Source organism: Mytilus edulis, chromosome 10, assembly GCF_963676685.1.
Source record: "Mytilus edulis chromosome 10, xbMytEdul2.2, whole genome shotgun sequence".
In the NCBI taxonomy this organism is placed as follows: domain Eukaryota; kingdom Metazoa; phylum Mollusca; class Bivalvia; order Mytilida; family Mytilidae; genus Mytilus; species Mytilus edulis.
The window spans coordinates 39,401,922-39,418,035 of record NC_092353.1 but is presented as its reverse complement, the minus strand read 5'-3'; the positions used below and the strand labels follow the sequence as shown (position 1 = coordinate 39,418,035).

Genomic DNA, 16,114 nt, shown 5'->3' with positions numbered 1-16,114 from the left:
TTTTTATGAAACTATTGTTATAAAAATGTTGATAATTAACCAAAATAAATCTAAATATGACACTTACTTTTAAATTGTCGATCATAACAAACGACGGACACACTGCAACGAATATCAGAACGATAGGTGAGAAATACATATGTTCTTCCAGTTATTGATTGATTGTTTATTTGGTGTTTAACTCCACTTTCAGTACTAATGGATTTTTTGTGACGCTAAGGTTTTGATGAAGGGCGAAGCTGGAGTAACCGACCTTTGGCAGAAAAACTCACAATCCTAGTCAATATCAACATTGAACTCACAACCCATGTCAACAATCCTTATGTTAAGTGCATATATACCCGCCGAATATACAACTGGTTATATTAACGTGAATAAAAATTTGAAACCCTGTAACACTCCGACAAAAAAACATTTTTCAATAATTAAAAAAAAGAAGATTTATACACTTAAACTTCATAATGAAACGGGTGTTAAAAATTAACATCAGCAATATCTAGGAATGAAATCGATAAGTGTGGTCCAATTATAGTTTTGGGAGAAAATGATAATTGAAAGAGCAATGTTGCAAACATTTTTTATTTGAGTGAAATGAAATTTATGCCAAAGGTTAACTTGTATCAACAACAAATCGGAATAGTTCGAATAGCAGCACTGACTTGACTTAATATTTCTAGGAAGTTATAGGCCTCTGAAAAAAATCTAAGTGTTCTCGCGTCTATATTTATCACCTTATCACATCATCAAAATCTAAAACGACTCATTTAGTGCTCCTCAAAAAGAAGCAGTTGTATATATTTCCCATAGGGTTTTATGTTAAACTAAGTTCATCTTTGGCGGTTATACTGGATGATGGTTTGGCTACAAAGTAACAACACTTGGTCAGTATATCATTTGGAACATTCATGCTATGTTTAGTTTCATTATATTTACGGGATACATAGAAGGAAACATTTGCATTTATTTCCAATAGGGTCTATGTTGAAATGACTCTCCCAGCTGGGACCCATCTTGGACGACAAATCAAAATAAAAACACTTGGTCAGCACATCAAAAGAAGACATTTGTATATATTTCCCGTAGGGTCCTTTGTTAAACTAAGTCCCCCGTTGGCAGCTGTCTTTATAGATGAATTTGCTACAAAGCACTTGGTCGGCACCTCAAAAGGAACATTCATGCCATGTTTGGTTTGATTCAATTCGGTGGTTCTCTAAAAGAAGACCATTGAATGTATTTCACATATGGTCTTTTGTTTAACTAAGTTCCCCACTGGCAGTCATTTTGGATCATTGATTGGCTACAAAGTAACAACACTTCGACAGCACCTCATCGGAAAATTCATGTCATACTTCAACACACACTTCCATCCATACTTATCTGCTTTTCGACCAAAATACGGATGTCAAACTACTCTACTCCGAATCATCGAGGACTGGAAAATTGCACTTGATCAAAATAAGTTTATTGGATCAATACTAATGGATCTATCTAAGGCGTTCGACTGTCTTCCTCACGATCTTCTACTGCTTAAGCTTGAAGCATATGGTCTTTCAACTTTATCATTAAAACTGATTAAAATTACTTATCTAACAGGAAACAATGTGTTCAAGTTGGCCCTAGTGTGAGTAATTGGCAAAACATATACAAAGGAGTACCACAAGGTTCTATTAATATTCTTCGTCCTTTACTTTTCAAAAATGAAAAAGACAGTTTGACTCTGATAGACTGGTTTTCTTCCAATAAAATGAAGGCAAACTCTGATAAATTTCAAGCTTTGGCAATTGGCCAAAAAACAATGGACAAAACATTACATTTGATCTCGCAGGTTACAAAATAAAATATGAAAAAGAGGTCAAACTATTAGGCATCACCGTTGACTTTGAACTAAATTTCAACACACATATATCAAACATCTGCAAAAAAGCATCCAGACAACTAAATGTCTTGAAAAGACTTGGCAAATACTTGAACAAACTTGGAAAACTAACAATATATCACTCCTTTATTATGTCAAACTTTAATTTCTGCTCATTGTCCTGGCATTTCTGCAGCGATGCCAACACTTCAGAAATGAAAAAGTACAAGAAAGAGCAATTCGCTTCATTTATCAGGATCAGAATAGCACATATGAAGACTTACTTTTTACAATAAAAAATGCCATCACTTAAAGTAAGACGTCTAAGTACCATGGCAATATAGGTCTTCAGAACAGTCAATCATGAAAATCTAGTATACCTCCATGATCTTATAAATATTAAAAAAAACCAAAATATTCTTTCAGATAACAAAATTTAGCTGAAATACCTGACGTAAGAACAACAAGGTATGGCTTGAAATCTTTCAGATATTCTGCTGCCAAACTATGGAATGAGTTGGCAAACCACTTTAGAACTGAAACATCTTTTACCCAATTCAAGAGTCTAATAAACTCATGGAATGGCAACTCATGCCTTAGCAATGCATGTGCTTTGGTTTGTTTTTATGTTTTATGTTACAGCTTTAAAACATAATAGTGCTGCTTTTTTGTGATTTGTGATTGCTGTTTTTATGTTGCTTTTAGCTTAGTGCTCATGTTTGTGTATAATATATAGTATTTAAATTAGTCCAGCCTAAATGTGCATGAAAAGTATATATTATATCTTTTATGTTTTAAAATTAGTATTGTGTATGATTATTATGAAAATGTATGTATTCGTCGGTTATAAAAGATCAGAGAGCTTATGTTTATTTGTTATGTAACATGCCGACTATAAATAAAGCTTTCAATGCATGAATGTATTCATTCAATTCAGTGGTTCTCTAAAAGAAAATCAATTGTATGTGTTTCCCATAGGGTTAAACTAAGTCCCCGAAGGCGGTCATCTTGGGTGATTGATAGGCTCGCCTACAAAGTTGCAACACTTGGCCAGCACCTCATAAGGAACATTCATGCCATGTTTTATTTCATTCCATTTTTGTGGTTCTCTAAAAGGAACATTTGTAAGTATTTCCCATTGGATCTTATGATAAACTAAGTCCTTCTCTGGTGGCCATCTTGGATTATGGATCGTCTTCAAAGTAACAACACTTGGTCAGGACCTCATAAGGAACATCCATGCCATGTTTGGTTGCATCCCAGTTTTATGGTTCTCTAAAGGAAGACATGTGTATGTATTGTCCGTAGGGTCCTATGTTAAAAGACGTCTCCCGCTGGCGGCCATCTTAGATGATGAACCAGCTACAAACTTGGTAAGCACCTCATAAGGAAAATTCATGCAATGTTTGGTGTCATTCCTTTCAGTGGTTCTCTAGAAGAAGTAAAAAATTATAAAAGGTAATGCCGTGACTGACGAAGACGGACGACGACGCCAAGTGATAAAAAAATATCACTTTTAGTCCAAGTGCATTAAAATCAAATAATTAAAGCCAACATCATTCTGAACGTTAAATTTTATTCATTTCTATTTGTGTATATATTTGACACGCATGGTCATCATAAATTCTATAATATATGTAGGGCAGGTTATACAGCCTGTATAACGTTTGTTTTGTAAATATAACAAATAATATGTATTTTTTTGTCAATAATTGCACTAGCCAAAAAGCAGTGAACAAGTGCAGTAAGCATCAAAATAAAACAATTGCTATTTAAATCATGATAGCTTATTCAGTGGGTTTTCCGGTAACCATGTACTGCCTAAGCTTGTCAGAGCTTGAATACTTTTTACTTATTTTTTCCCCAAAAATAAAGCTTTGAGATATGTCAGGTGAATACTTTGATGCTTCAGGCTGTCTTCCATAAACTTGTGCCAATTCTCGGAAATAATTTGGTGCATTTCCGCAACATAATCCTATATATTCTATTCCCATTTCTTTTGCTTCTGTTGCAAACTGTCGAATGTCTGAACGGCTACACATGGCACAAGCTAAATCTAGTGGATACAAAGATTTACCTACAAGAGAGACGTAAATAATCTTTAATATTGTTTCCAAATATGATACGTTTATATACACTAGAAAGCTGTACAGAAAGGTCACGAAAAAAAGATATTTAAAGAACCAAAAAATGCTTAAATTAGGTTATAACAAATCAAAATAAAACTATCAATATATATAAACACTATGACATTGTTCTTAAAAAGCATCAGCAGAATAAAGAATGAAAACGGAGAACGTGACAAATAGACAACAACCCAACAGCAGAAAACAGACCTCACATTGTTATCTAAGAGGGGGGATAGGACCTTTATCGGGACTCCGGGATTGGGTGTTTTTAAGCTCGGGATTTCGGGATTTACCCCTTCGGGATCCGGGAATTCTGTTTTTCAAATTTCGGGATCCGGGATTTAACTATATTTAAATTCGGGACCTCGGGATTTCGTGTTTTTAAGCCCGGGATTTCGGGATCAGGACCCCTCCTACCCCCCTCATCTAACAATTGACCCATAAGACTAATTCGACGCAAAATTCAAATTATCATTCATTTATTTTTTGGAATTGGAATTGAAATTGTTTTTTGTCTTTGTGAGTGTTATCAAAACAGACATCATCTTGTGCAAGTTGTATGTTTATTGGTAGCTGTATATACGTTTCATTTATTCATATAGATACACATTTATGGTTTTATCAAATGTTAAGAAATTTGTCATGTTGTTTTAACCTTAAGTTAAAAGGGAATAGGTAATACTGTGAAATTTGTTGGAGATTCAAGATTTTAGAAAAATTACCAATAAAAAGGGAATTTGGCTTACTTTTTTAAACATTTTTTTTTAATTTCTTTGACAAGCGTTAAGCACACAAACCTGTTTCTGGGTCCAACAAGGACTGAAATGTTCGATGGTCATCTGTTGTGCGGAAAGGTACAGGCATCGCAGCTACTGGACCCTATAATATATTCAGTTTATCAATAATTGTATATGACAAATTAATCTAGAACTTTTGGATTTAAAACAGTACTACCAGAAGTCCATTACTACTATACTTATACATGTATATACATATTATGTTATTGTAAATAAATATTTTCTCTGTAACTATGCCTTTTAGTTTTGCGAGAATAAAGTTCTTCGAGTTCATTCAGTAATGAACTTCGGGTACTACCGAATAACACAGACGAACTATCTCTACGAAATGAATACGGTTTTGAATCAGAACCATATAATATTAGATGTCTTTCTGGTTTAATAAGTTAAGCCCCCTTTAGCTGATTGTTATTGTTTGTTCTTATGTTCTACTGTTACACCACTAACCCAGGTAATGTTCTTATGTTCTACTGTTACACCACTAACCCAGGTAATGTTCTTATGTTCTACTGTTACACCACTAACCCAGGTGATGTTCTTATGTTCTACTGTTACACCACTAACCCAGGTAATGTTCTTATGTTCTACTGTTAAACCACTAACCCAGGTAATGTTCTTATGTTCTACTGTTACACCACTAACCCAGGTAATGTTCTTATGTTCTACTGTTACACCACTAACCCAAGTAATGTTCTTATGTTCTTCTGTTACACCACTAACCTAGGTAATGGGAGGGTTGGTGCCTTTAAACCAGTTTAAACCCACCACATTTTGTATACTAAAGTCAGGAGTCTGTAATTACATGTTTGTGGTTGTCGTTGTTGCTGTATATCATATTTGTTTTTCGCTCATTGTTTTGTATATAAATTAGGCCATTTGTTTTCTTTTTGATATGTCATTTCAGGGACTTTTGTTAACTGAAAATGCAGTATATGTTTTGCTCATTGTTGAAGGCTGCACAGCGACCTATAGTTGTTAACTTCTTTGTCATTTTGTCTCTTGTAGAGAGTTATCTCATTGGCAATCATACCATCTTCTTATTTTCATAGATAATGTGCGATTTCTTTAACATATTTAGTTGTGGCATAGTTAAATAAGAGACATTATGTAACATATAAATAAATGTTTAAATAGAATATCATTATTGAAGATTTTGAGTTGAGGGACAATATTTTTAATAACTATTAAGAAGACAGTTTACATATATTGAAGTTTTGTTGAAACAAGGCTACCAAATAAACAAAAAAATATGATGTGCATTGTATTAATGATTGGCTTTGGTGTTTAACAAAACTTCACAGTTTGAAACATCAACTTTTATATTAAGTTGCACTAATTATAGACACTACACATTTGTCGTTCAAACAAATGTTAAAACAATCAAATGAGAAAACTTACGGCCTGATTTATGCACAAAACATTACCACAAATATGATACATTTTCTAGTATATAGCAACCCACGACAACTTAACTACTGAGTTACAAACTCATGATTCGGGACAGGCACGTATTTACATAATGTGGCGGGCTCAAACGTGTAAGCGGGTGCCCAAACCTCCCCCAAACCTCGGACAGTGCAACAACAGAAAAACACAAGAACAAACTGTTCAAAACAAAAACGAAACGCAAATATGATAAGCAGCAACAAACGACCAGTCACTGACATACTCCGGACTTTGGACGGAGTAATCGGTTTGCAGGCGCCAAACCCTCCACCAAACTGGGTTTGTGGTACATGTATTATAACACAGGATTACACAATTTTGAAAACAAAAGATATTCATAGTGTACTCACCTGACAAACCTTTTTAATTTCTCGTAATAATGGAATCATAGTTCTTGGACCTCTGCCGCAATTAATTCCAACGACATCTGCGCCAGCCTCCTCAAGACGACGACAGGCTTCTGGGAAGGGTACGTCGTCAGTTGTTTCATCAGGAATGTATGGAGTTAAAGTTATTACAGCGGGTACACCTACAAGATTTGCAATACATTTCTTTTAAGAAAAAATATTTTGCTCTTTCTTTATGTTTTCGACAATATTTTCATAAACAAATATGTCCGATTTGTGACATCGTCGAATGCGACATTTTAACGAATTTTGAATTAATTTGTTATTAGCCACACGTAATAGCACAGCTAGTGCCTCTTATGGGACAGTAACTGAATAGCACGGAGTTCACCCCAGTGCGTGATGGGTTTCGTGTACGTTGCTGTATCTTCAGATTTGTGTGTAGCATTTTGTTGTCTTTTTTGTACGTTGGTCGATTTTAGTTAAGAGTCTACGTTTCCTCAAACTTGTGGGTTTTGCCCTTTTATGAATTCTTCTCTTTTTGACGAAATAGCATCTTAACGAGTTTGTGTAAATTATTCATAAGATTAACTAAACCTTTGCTCAAAAGTATATAAAACAAGCGTTCAAGAACAGAAGCAGTGAATCATATGTGAATGATCTCTTGGGGGAATTACAGCTTAGGTTTAATCAAAATAATTACAACCAGTGGTTTCTTCAGTGGGTGACGAGGACCTATGTCCATCCTTTTTTCTTTCTTTGGCTTAAAGGGACACTAGCTACGAGATATATAAAAAAATCTAAAGATTGATGGGTTTTTTTCAATCATTAATGAAAGTGAAATAATAATTCGCCTTTAGCAGTCAGTATGGTTCAATTTTGTCAAATGACACTAAGAAATATTGATAATGATTTTTTCACTTGCAAGTGAATAATTCGACCTCATACAATCCGTATTCATGTGGACTTCAATTTAACCTCTTATCTATAGATGAATAATGCATGCAGTGTTCGGTTATTTAAAGGAATATAATGTCAACATTGAAAGTGAAACGAAGGTAAATCATTTAATTGACTGATACGATTTACTAAAAATCATTCTTGTACAGGAAAACCCGATGATTAACATATAATTTTAATCTATAAAATGAAATTAAACAGACCGTGAAAAATTCAATTACATGTGTTTGCGTGTATTTACATTTATATTTATGTTTATATCGTGTATATGACCATCGGAGGTATTAGGAGGTCAACTCGTTAGTAAATGAGATGGCGTCAAGACTTAAATAAACACGAAACCAAGCTACATATTATCGAAATCATGCCCTGTAAACTGTTTATTTTATACTTTTAAAAATTTAAATAAATGGTTTTTTTCTTTTTCAAAATGTACATCCCCTTTTTGTAACACAGATCAATAATTGAAACAAAAACTGGAAGATAATAAAAAATCATCCCAAATTTCATTTCTGCTTCAAAAACCAAACTTTATGTATTAGATGTAAGCTTCTCATATCTGAGTGGCGATAATCCTGAAGATATCAGACGAATAAATCTGATCTACATAGAATTTATAAATGAATATTTTATCAAATTACTACATGTATGTTTTTTTTTTCTACATTGGCTAAAGATTAAGGGGTAGTGTTGAGATCTTAAAAACATATTTAACCCCGCCGCATTGTTTGCGCCTATCCAAAATCGGGAGCCTCTAGCCTTGGTAGTCTTGTATGATTTTTAATTTTAGTATTCTTTATATATTTGGGAGTTATTTATCACTGAACTAGTACACATTTCTGTTTAGGGGCTAGTTTAAGCACGCCTCCGGATGCGGGATTTTCTTGCTGTATTGAAGACCATTGGTAACATTCGGCTGTTTCTGCTCTTTGGTCGGGTTGTTGTCTCTTTGACACATTCCCCATTTCTATTCTCAATTTTTTTTTTATCTTTTCTGTCGTTCTTACAACAGCAATAAGTTTGATTAAACAGGAAAAGTATCATAATATCAAATTTTAAAGTTGCAGTAACATTTTGAAGATGTTTCTTAGTTATGCATGGATCCCCCCATCAAATCTATAGTTTATCATAGGCGGATCCAAGGGGGGGCAGGCCCCCCCTTTTTCGTGCCCCCCCCCCCTTTTCGTGGGAAAAATTTGGTTGATTATATAGGGAATCACTGACGCATGACTGGAGAGGCCCCCCCCCTTTAGGTCAATCAGCGCCCTCTCCCCCCTTAGGAAAAGTTCTGGATCCGCTACTGCTTATTACTTCTTTTGTATATGGCAATATGAATCGCTGTACTTTTCTAGTTCAATTGCCCAAATCTGAACTTTTGCTGATAAATGATACCTCTTTTAATAAATGCATGTATATGCGGACTACCCAGCTGTTCGGTGTGATCCAAGACTTCGTGGTGAAGACTGTACTTCGACCTATTATGGTGTACTTTAACAAGTTGTGACTTGGATGGAGAGTTTTCTCATTGACACTCGTGCCACCTCTTCTAATAAATGCATGTATAGAAGTTGATGCCGATGAACGATAAAACAAGTTAAAGTTATGCTATTTGATAATCGAGGTTATGTACCTAAATATAATGTACATTGTACAATCGGTCAACGACCTTTTACAGGTAATGACATAGATAGACGACCATTTACAAGTTAATGACCTAGATAGATGTACGTGGTTTTAGTTTGTCAACTTATTTTCAAATGCTCCAAAAATAACAATATATTTATATTGATCCTAGTATAGACCTGTGCATTTGTGTTAGTTGATACGATTTAAGAGAATTAAAATGAAGAAATATATAAGAAAATGTTGGAATCCTGACTTGCACTGGATTTGAATGAATAAAAATAAGACTTCAAATTTCTACTAGTAATTTGTACTGTAAAATGTACATACATTCAGTACACATTTTCTAAAACCCCAAGCAGTTTCATTGTCAAAACTAACGGCTCCAAGGTGATTGTACCGTTCCCTTCAAATTATCATCAAAGGTAATTATGCATTGATCAAACGGGAATTTTACCGGGACCCACAAATTACTTCGACTTATCCGACTTTTCGACACAACCGAGTTCGACTGTAGTGCAAATTAAAAAATGTCAATGTGTCTCAAATCAAAATGGCGACTTGTAAAACTATACAAACCATTGCCGTATTTTTTAATGGCTTCTAATGCTAACAGGCCCTCTCCTAGGTCGTTAAAAGTTTCTCCGATGATAAAGTCTGCTTTCTCTTCCACTGCCCATTCTACTTGTTCCTTCAAATGTAAAACAAATCTTTCGATCTCGTGTTCTAGACATCATTTCAGTATTCTTTCACGTTTTAGGTAAATTTTCTGTTGTCTTTTTGCCCATTTTTCTGAATTCTATAGTATGTTAGTGCCTCATGCTTCAAATTGTTTACTTTATTGGTCTCTATTTCTCTAATTTTTTATTTTTTTGTTTGTATGTAGATTTGGTCCGTTATTCTCCATTCTTTATTTTCTGAGTGATATTTTTCTGTAGATTCTTTACCCTATATTTTAGTAGGAATATCGTTTTTGTAGATTTTGCCCATTATATATGATTATTCTCTATTCTTTATTTTTTGGGTAATATTTTCCAGAAGATTTGGCCCATATTATTCCCGATCTAGAATTTCATTATCAAGACAGTCGGGAACATTAGGCTTATGACAGCAATTTCGAACATGGGATTGGGAGCATATTGATTTAGTATAAAAAGATGAACAATGGTCACCAAATTGTGGAATTAAAAAAGAAGCATATAAATCCCCCCCCCCCCCCAAAAAAAAAAACCATGCAATTGCTTCGTTCAGTGTCAGTACAGTCTGTTTAATGGAAAATATGAATAGAAGTAAACAATATTATATATACGCTATAGATTTTTTTCAAAATATTTATTAGTTATTATATGATGTTCCAATTGAAAAGGTAATTTAAGATAGATTTACCTTGAACATTTCTCGTATTTTGTTGCTAGCTTCTTCATCCCCGACTACATATATGCCTGTGTTACAGATTCCTCCCGCCATTAGAGTTCCAGTTTCGTCTGCAACTTCTCTAGCTATTTTTAAGGCAATGCGATTGAGTTTTTCCAAATCTTCTTCACGACCAATTAAACGTAACTTTTCCCTATGACCATAGTACTGTAATTTTTATAATATAATGGAAATCAAGACTTGAACTGAAAAAGTTTTAATAATTATAGTTTAAATTAGAAACTTCGTCTAAAAGATCGTAACCTTCAAGTCAGAGATGTTGTTTTTTGTAGCATTTAAAATTGACTGAACCTAGTTGATTATCTTATTGAACATTTCGAAAGTAACTTTTAACAAAATTGCTTTACGAAAACGACATCAAGACTAGAAAACAAATAAAATACTACAGGAATTAGTGTACTAGCTGAAAAAGCAGGCAGCCAGCCCAGGTGTTATTTGAACAAAGTATTATTCATATCGAGGTTTTTAATACTGAAATAAATTCTATAGTACTTTCATGCTTACCATTTCCACTGAATATATATCGTCAGAGCTTATGTTTTGTCATTTATTTAAGGATCAATAATGATGGTAGATCCAATAGTCTCCGTATTTGAGCGATTAATAACGTTTCATTGATGTCTCAATTCACTAGCGACATGTCGTCTCGATTCCAGTATAGTCGTCTGATGTATAAGCTAATCGATTGTAACATATATTACTGAGTGTAAACTTGCATGAACTTTCCCTGTCGATGCACCAGCTCTCGCTCCTTTTAGGTGTAGGCGAACTCCTCAACTTCTCTCCATTACCTTGATTTATCAATCAACAAACGATTTATCAATCAATAATCTATTTATAAATCAAGAATCGATTTTAATCGATATTTAAACATCGGTTAACTATTGTCGTCTTTATTTAGAGCTTGACATGGAATCGATCGACACATAGCATGTTCAAGACCTTATGCATACTCTTCGTGTATTTTGTTTTTGTTTTTGTTTAAATATTGTTGTTTTTTTGGCTTTTTTTTATTTATTATTGTTGGAGCGGAGGGGTTGCATTTTTTTAGCTGACATCTCCTTTCAATTTATATCAAACTTACAGTAAACGCCTCAACAACGTCTGTGCCTGCATGTACAAATTCTAAATGCATCTGTCGTATGAGTTCCGGTTTTTCTAATACAACTTCTGGGATAAAAGCCCCTGCCTTAAGATATCCTCTTCTTTCAAATTCCCACATGTAACCCTCTGCATTGAGGATACACTCTCCATTCTTTAAACGTTCAATCAATCCTTAAATGAAATGGAAAATGGTTTCATAAATGAACAGAAATTGATTAATTGGTAATCCAGATGTCCAGCGACAAATATTACATGCAAGTTCGGGACTTTTAACGGGCTTACCCACAAGAATGAATTTACGTAATCAACTTGCTATAAACAATGTACACAACCAATTTCAATTTTATATTTCTTATAGTTTGATTCAAGTGCTGATGTGTCAGACTGTACTATCATTACAATATTTTCCCAAAGTATAGAATCATATTCAAAACAGTGTGGCTGTGGCCATTGATTGACGACCTAAATTCAATGTACACAACCAATTTCAATTTTATATTTCTTATAGTTTGATTCAAGTGCTGATGTGTCAGACTGTACTATCATTGCAATATTTTCCCAAAGTATAGAATCATATTCAAAACAGTGTGGCTGTGGCCATTGATTGACGACCTAAATTATACCATTGACTGGGACAGATTATGTGAACGTTTGTCTATAACGATCACTGATCACTACTTACTTATTATAGAGTTTAAACTGTGGGGTCATCAAAGGTTCTTAAACGCCTTTAATAATAAAATAATTCGAAAATTAATCAGGGACAACCTTTATGTTTTGATTTATATTATTGATATAAATCAAAACATCGTATTATTCCTGAATAGTTTTTCGGATTACTTTATTTAGGTGTTGAGAACCTTTGGTGACCCCACAGTTTCAGTGTCTTAAACAAGTATATAGTGAGCAGTGATCGTTACAGACAAACGTTCACATAATCTATCCCAGTCAATGGGATAATTGAGGTCTTCAATCAATGGCCACAGCCACACTGTTTTGAATATGATTCTAAAGCTTTGATATATCTTATTCATATTCAGGACATATATACTTGTTTTACAATTGTTCAAATTGCAAAGACTAATTTTGCACAAATTAAGTTACCTTTGAAAATTTTCTTGTTTACAGTTTAATACACGCTTTTATGACCTACCATACTAGCCTTAGTGATAATATTATGTATACATGTCATGCTTTTTTGTACGCTAAACTGGGTCAGGGATTTAAAACAAAATAGATTTAAGAAAACAACATGTTTAGTAACACACACACGTTATATGCATATTGTGTACATAATTATGTACCTATAGGCATACATTGTATACAGAGAAAACAGTCGCGACATTCTTGAGTGCTCTGTGTGCTCATTCCCTTTATTTCTGGCATTAAAGTTCCAGAACTTGAGAACTACAAAACTTAACAAATTCAAAAAAAAAATGACAGGAGCCGGACATGTGTAGCTATTACTTGCTTTAAATTGTTTTGAAATAAAAAAATATCAAAAAAGTGTGTTTGCCTTAAATCAATGGTATTGATGAGAAAATAACACTCTTATTTACCTTGATACAGTGTATCAAATTTTATCACACATGGAAAATACATATATAATTTTATATAATTGTCTTGTATCATTTCTTTTGTCAACTAGTATATGTACTAATAGCTCTTATATGGAATTTACAGTAAATAAGCGGATTACTTAGTTTTATCTATTGTTTTTCATCATGACCTTCAGACAAATATTATGTTTACCGTTGTAAATATAGATAATGCTTTAAATTCTTCCCCTAAGTGCGTACTTTTATTATTATTATATCAATGAAAAGCGGTTCAGTATGCGTCAGGACTTTTTACGAAACAAAACATTAAGCATGCAAATCAACAGATTAAAATAAATGATTAATCCGAAAAAATCCTACTGCCCCCTTTCAACCCTCCCCCCCCCAAAAAAAAAAAAACAACCAACAACAACAACCAAACTTCAAGTGATAGTCCCGAAATAGTTTTTATTAGCTTATTCCATATAGAATTTCTAAATGAAGCTGTACAAATAATGCAATGCACTTGACGGAAGAGACAAATATCCCTGAAATACATCGCCATTACTTTTTATTCTCAACTATAAACCCCTCCATTTAATCAGTGACTAGTACTATTATACAGTACAAATATCATATAAGTTATAAGATATAACGCAACACAATTAACACACTACAGTAAATGATATATGATATCCGTGCGTTACGTACACTATACACACGTGGAAATCAATAATAAAATACAACACAGCTTAGCAAAATCTATATATTTTGCATTATTTTCAGTTTTGTTATATATTTTCTATATCTTGCAGCATTTGAATAAAAGTTAAAAATAAAACTGTAACAAATAAAAATAATTAGGTTAAGATATGGGTCGAACAACTTCTAAAATTAAGTCTCAATTGCACCTTCACAAAAATATATTAACTGGTGTTGTTTTGTTGTTAAATAAACACATGAAAATGTTAGAATGCTAAAAAGATAGGTCGATTACAAAATATATATGTACACATATATAAGAATTGCTTTACTCACCACGCGTTGACATCCTTTTCACGCAAATAACAGCTTATACTGAATAACGCGGGTCAATGTTTACAACAAGGATACTGTATTTTTCAACGAGATAAATAGAATTAAGCGTTCTAATTTTTAACTCTGTAGATTCAAACGGTTATATAATCTTTTTGACCTGTCACTCAGGAAATATTAACGTAAACAAACAGGATTATATTTGATAAATATTATTAAATGAGAGTGTATAGAGGAGTGTATGTAAAAGGAGATCTTTTCGTGCATCGTGTTTACGATGGTTATTTCATATGTTTACGTTTTTGTAGATCAATTATTTGAACCGTGTTTTGTACAAATTGTGGGGAAAGAAACGTGTTAGATTTTTTTTTCTCAATTTTCGTTTATCGTGTATTAAATGGCCATGAATTTCTCGTTTGCTCGCGCACATAGTTTTAAAAGGAGGGTTTTCAACTAAGGATAAAGGAGAAAAAAAGGGGTGTTTCACAATCCTCGCCAAGTCAATTTATAATCTACTTCAACTGCATTACTTGTCGTAATCTATACCGGGCTTCTATTAACGAGGACGTACGTGGTTGTTCGAAGACCCTCGCACACTACTTGATGTTAATTTAAGTTTCCCTCCGTGAAAAACTTCCATGAAAGAATAAGGATCGTAAAGTAATGTGATAAAATCGGCTAGATCTGAATTCGGATCGTAAAAGAAATGGATCTTTATCGAAAGACACATGCAATGCGGGTTTGCCAAATATTGGGGAACATTCAAACCGTATGTCAAAACAATCTGAACGGGGTATCCTTGTTATTCGACGCCCCATTAGTCCGATTCCCCATTGGTCCAACATTTGTTATTTTTCTCCATTGTTGAAGCATATGATAAAAAGATCATAACATGTCATTTTTCATATCGCATGTTTTATCAGCCCTCGGTCAATATCACCCCTCGAGCCATGCGGCTCTTTGGCTGATATGTACCTAGGGCTGATAATGCATACTATACGAAAAATGCCATGTGTAATAATCTGATAGTTATGAAAAATGCCATGTAATAATCTGATAGTTTCAGATTATTACATGGCATTTTTTAAATAGCATGTACTATCAGCCCCAGGTTCAAAATCAGCACAAGAGCCGCATGGCTCGATGGCTGATATTGACCGAGGTCTGATAATACATGAGATGTGAAAAATTACATGTTAGGATCTTTTTATCATATGCTTCAACAATGGTGAAAAATAACAGATTCATATAATGATGATCCTATTACGTGGTTCCAATATAAAAGTTCAAAGATTGAAAAGTTCACGGACGTCGGACCCCAGATTCAGTACATTCGATATGAAATCTTATATGTATAGCCGGGTGAAATGTCGTTCCGGCTAAATGTAAATCAAGAAGGAAGATTTCGCTCCTTAAACTTTTATTTCAGCAGTCCGGCAAGACCGAACAACAAACTCCAAACTAAATGTAAAGTAACATACAAACAATAACAATAAATATAGGCACAATCAATTAAAGGATTAAGAAGATTAACAAATGACAAATTAGAAATAACAATAGATTAAAAGAGTAATTAGTTTCCGACGCGTAAATTATAGTCCAAACTGTCACAGAGAATAAATAATGAAATAAATAGAGTAAATGCATTTAAGACCTTTGTCCAAGATTATGACACATAATCTGTGTAAAACACTTATGCCTAAATTTACGACAAAGTCTAGAATAATAAAATAAATGCAAAACCTAAACATACATTTAAACAATTGAAATACTAAAACTATATTTTTATTAGATAATATTAATTCGCGTTTTGCCGGATTAAAAACATGCTTCTTATAAGTTTGTC

At 33.5% G+C, this 16,114-nt stretch overlaps 1 protein-coding gene across 1 annotated transcript; it reads right to left on the bottom strand.

Moving 5' to 3' along the window:
* Positions 1 to 3,412: 3,412 nt before the first annotated feature.
* Positions 3,413 to 14,408, bottom strand: LOC139491106 (betaine--homocysteine S-methyltransferase 1-like). The gene is made up of 7 exons (XM_071278473.1): positions 14,272 to 14,408; positions 11,676 to 11,866; positions 10,544 to 10,738; positions 9,737 to 9,848; positions 6,578 to 6,756; positions 4,782 to 4,863; positions 3,413 to 3,932 (listed from the first exon to the last, which is right to left on the bottom strand). Exons 1-7 carry the CDS (start codon positions 14,282 to 14,284, stop codon positions 3,643 to 3,645), a joined length of 1,062 nt encoding a protein of 353 aa, XP_071134574.1. The 5' UTR covers positions 14,285 to 14,408; the 3' UTR covers positions 3,413 to 3,642.
* Between the last annotated feature and the right edge of the window lie 1,706 nt (positions 14,409 to 16,114).

Bases quoted from the DNA above. Each gene is read 5' to 3' on its own strand.
- LOC139491106 (XM_071278473.1), bottom strand. The intron at 6,757-9,736 runs GTTTGTATAGTT...CAAATCTTGTAG, and splicing joins CATTAAAAAATACGGCAATG to GTGTACCCGCTGTAATAACT. The intron at 4,864-6,577 runs GTGAGTACACTA...AATATATTATAG, and splicing joins AAATTAAAAAGGTTTGTCAG to GGTCCAGTAGCTGCGATGCC.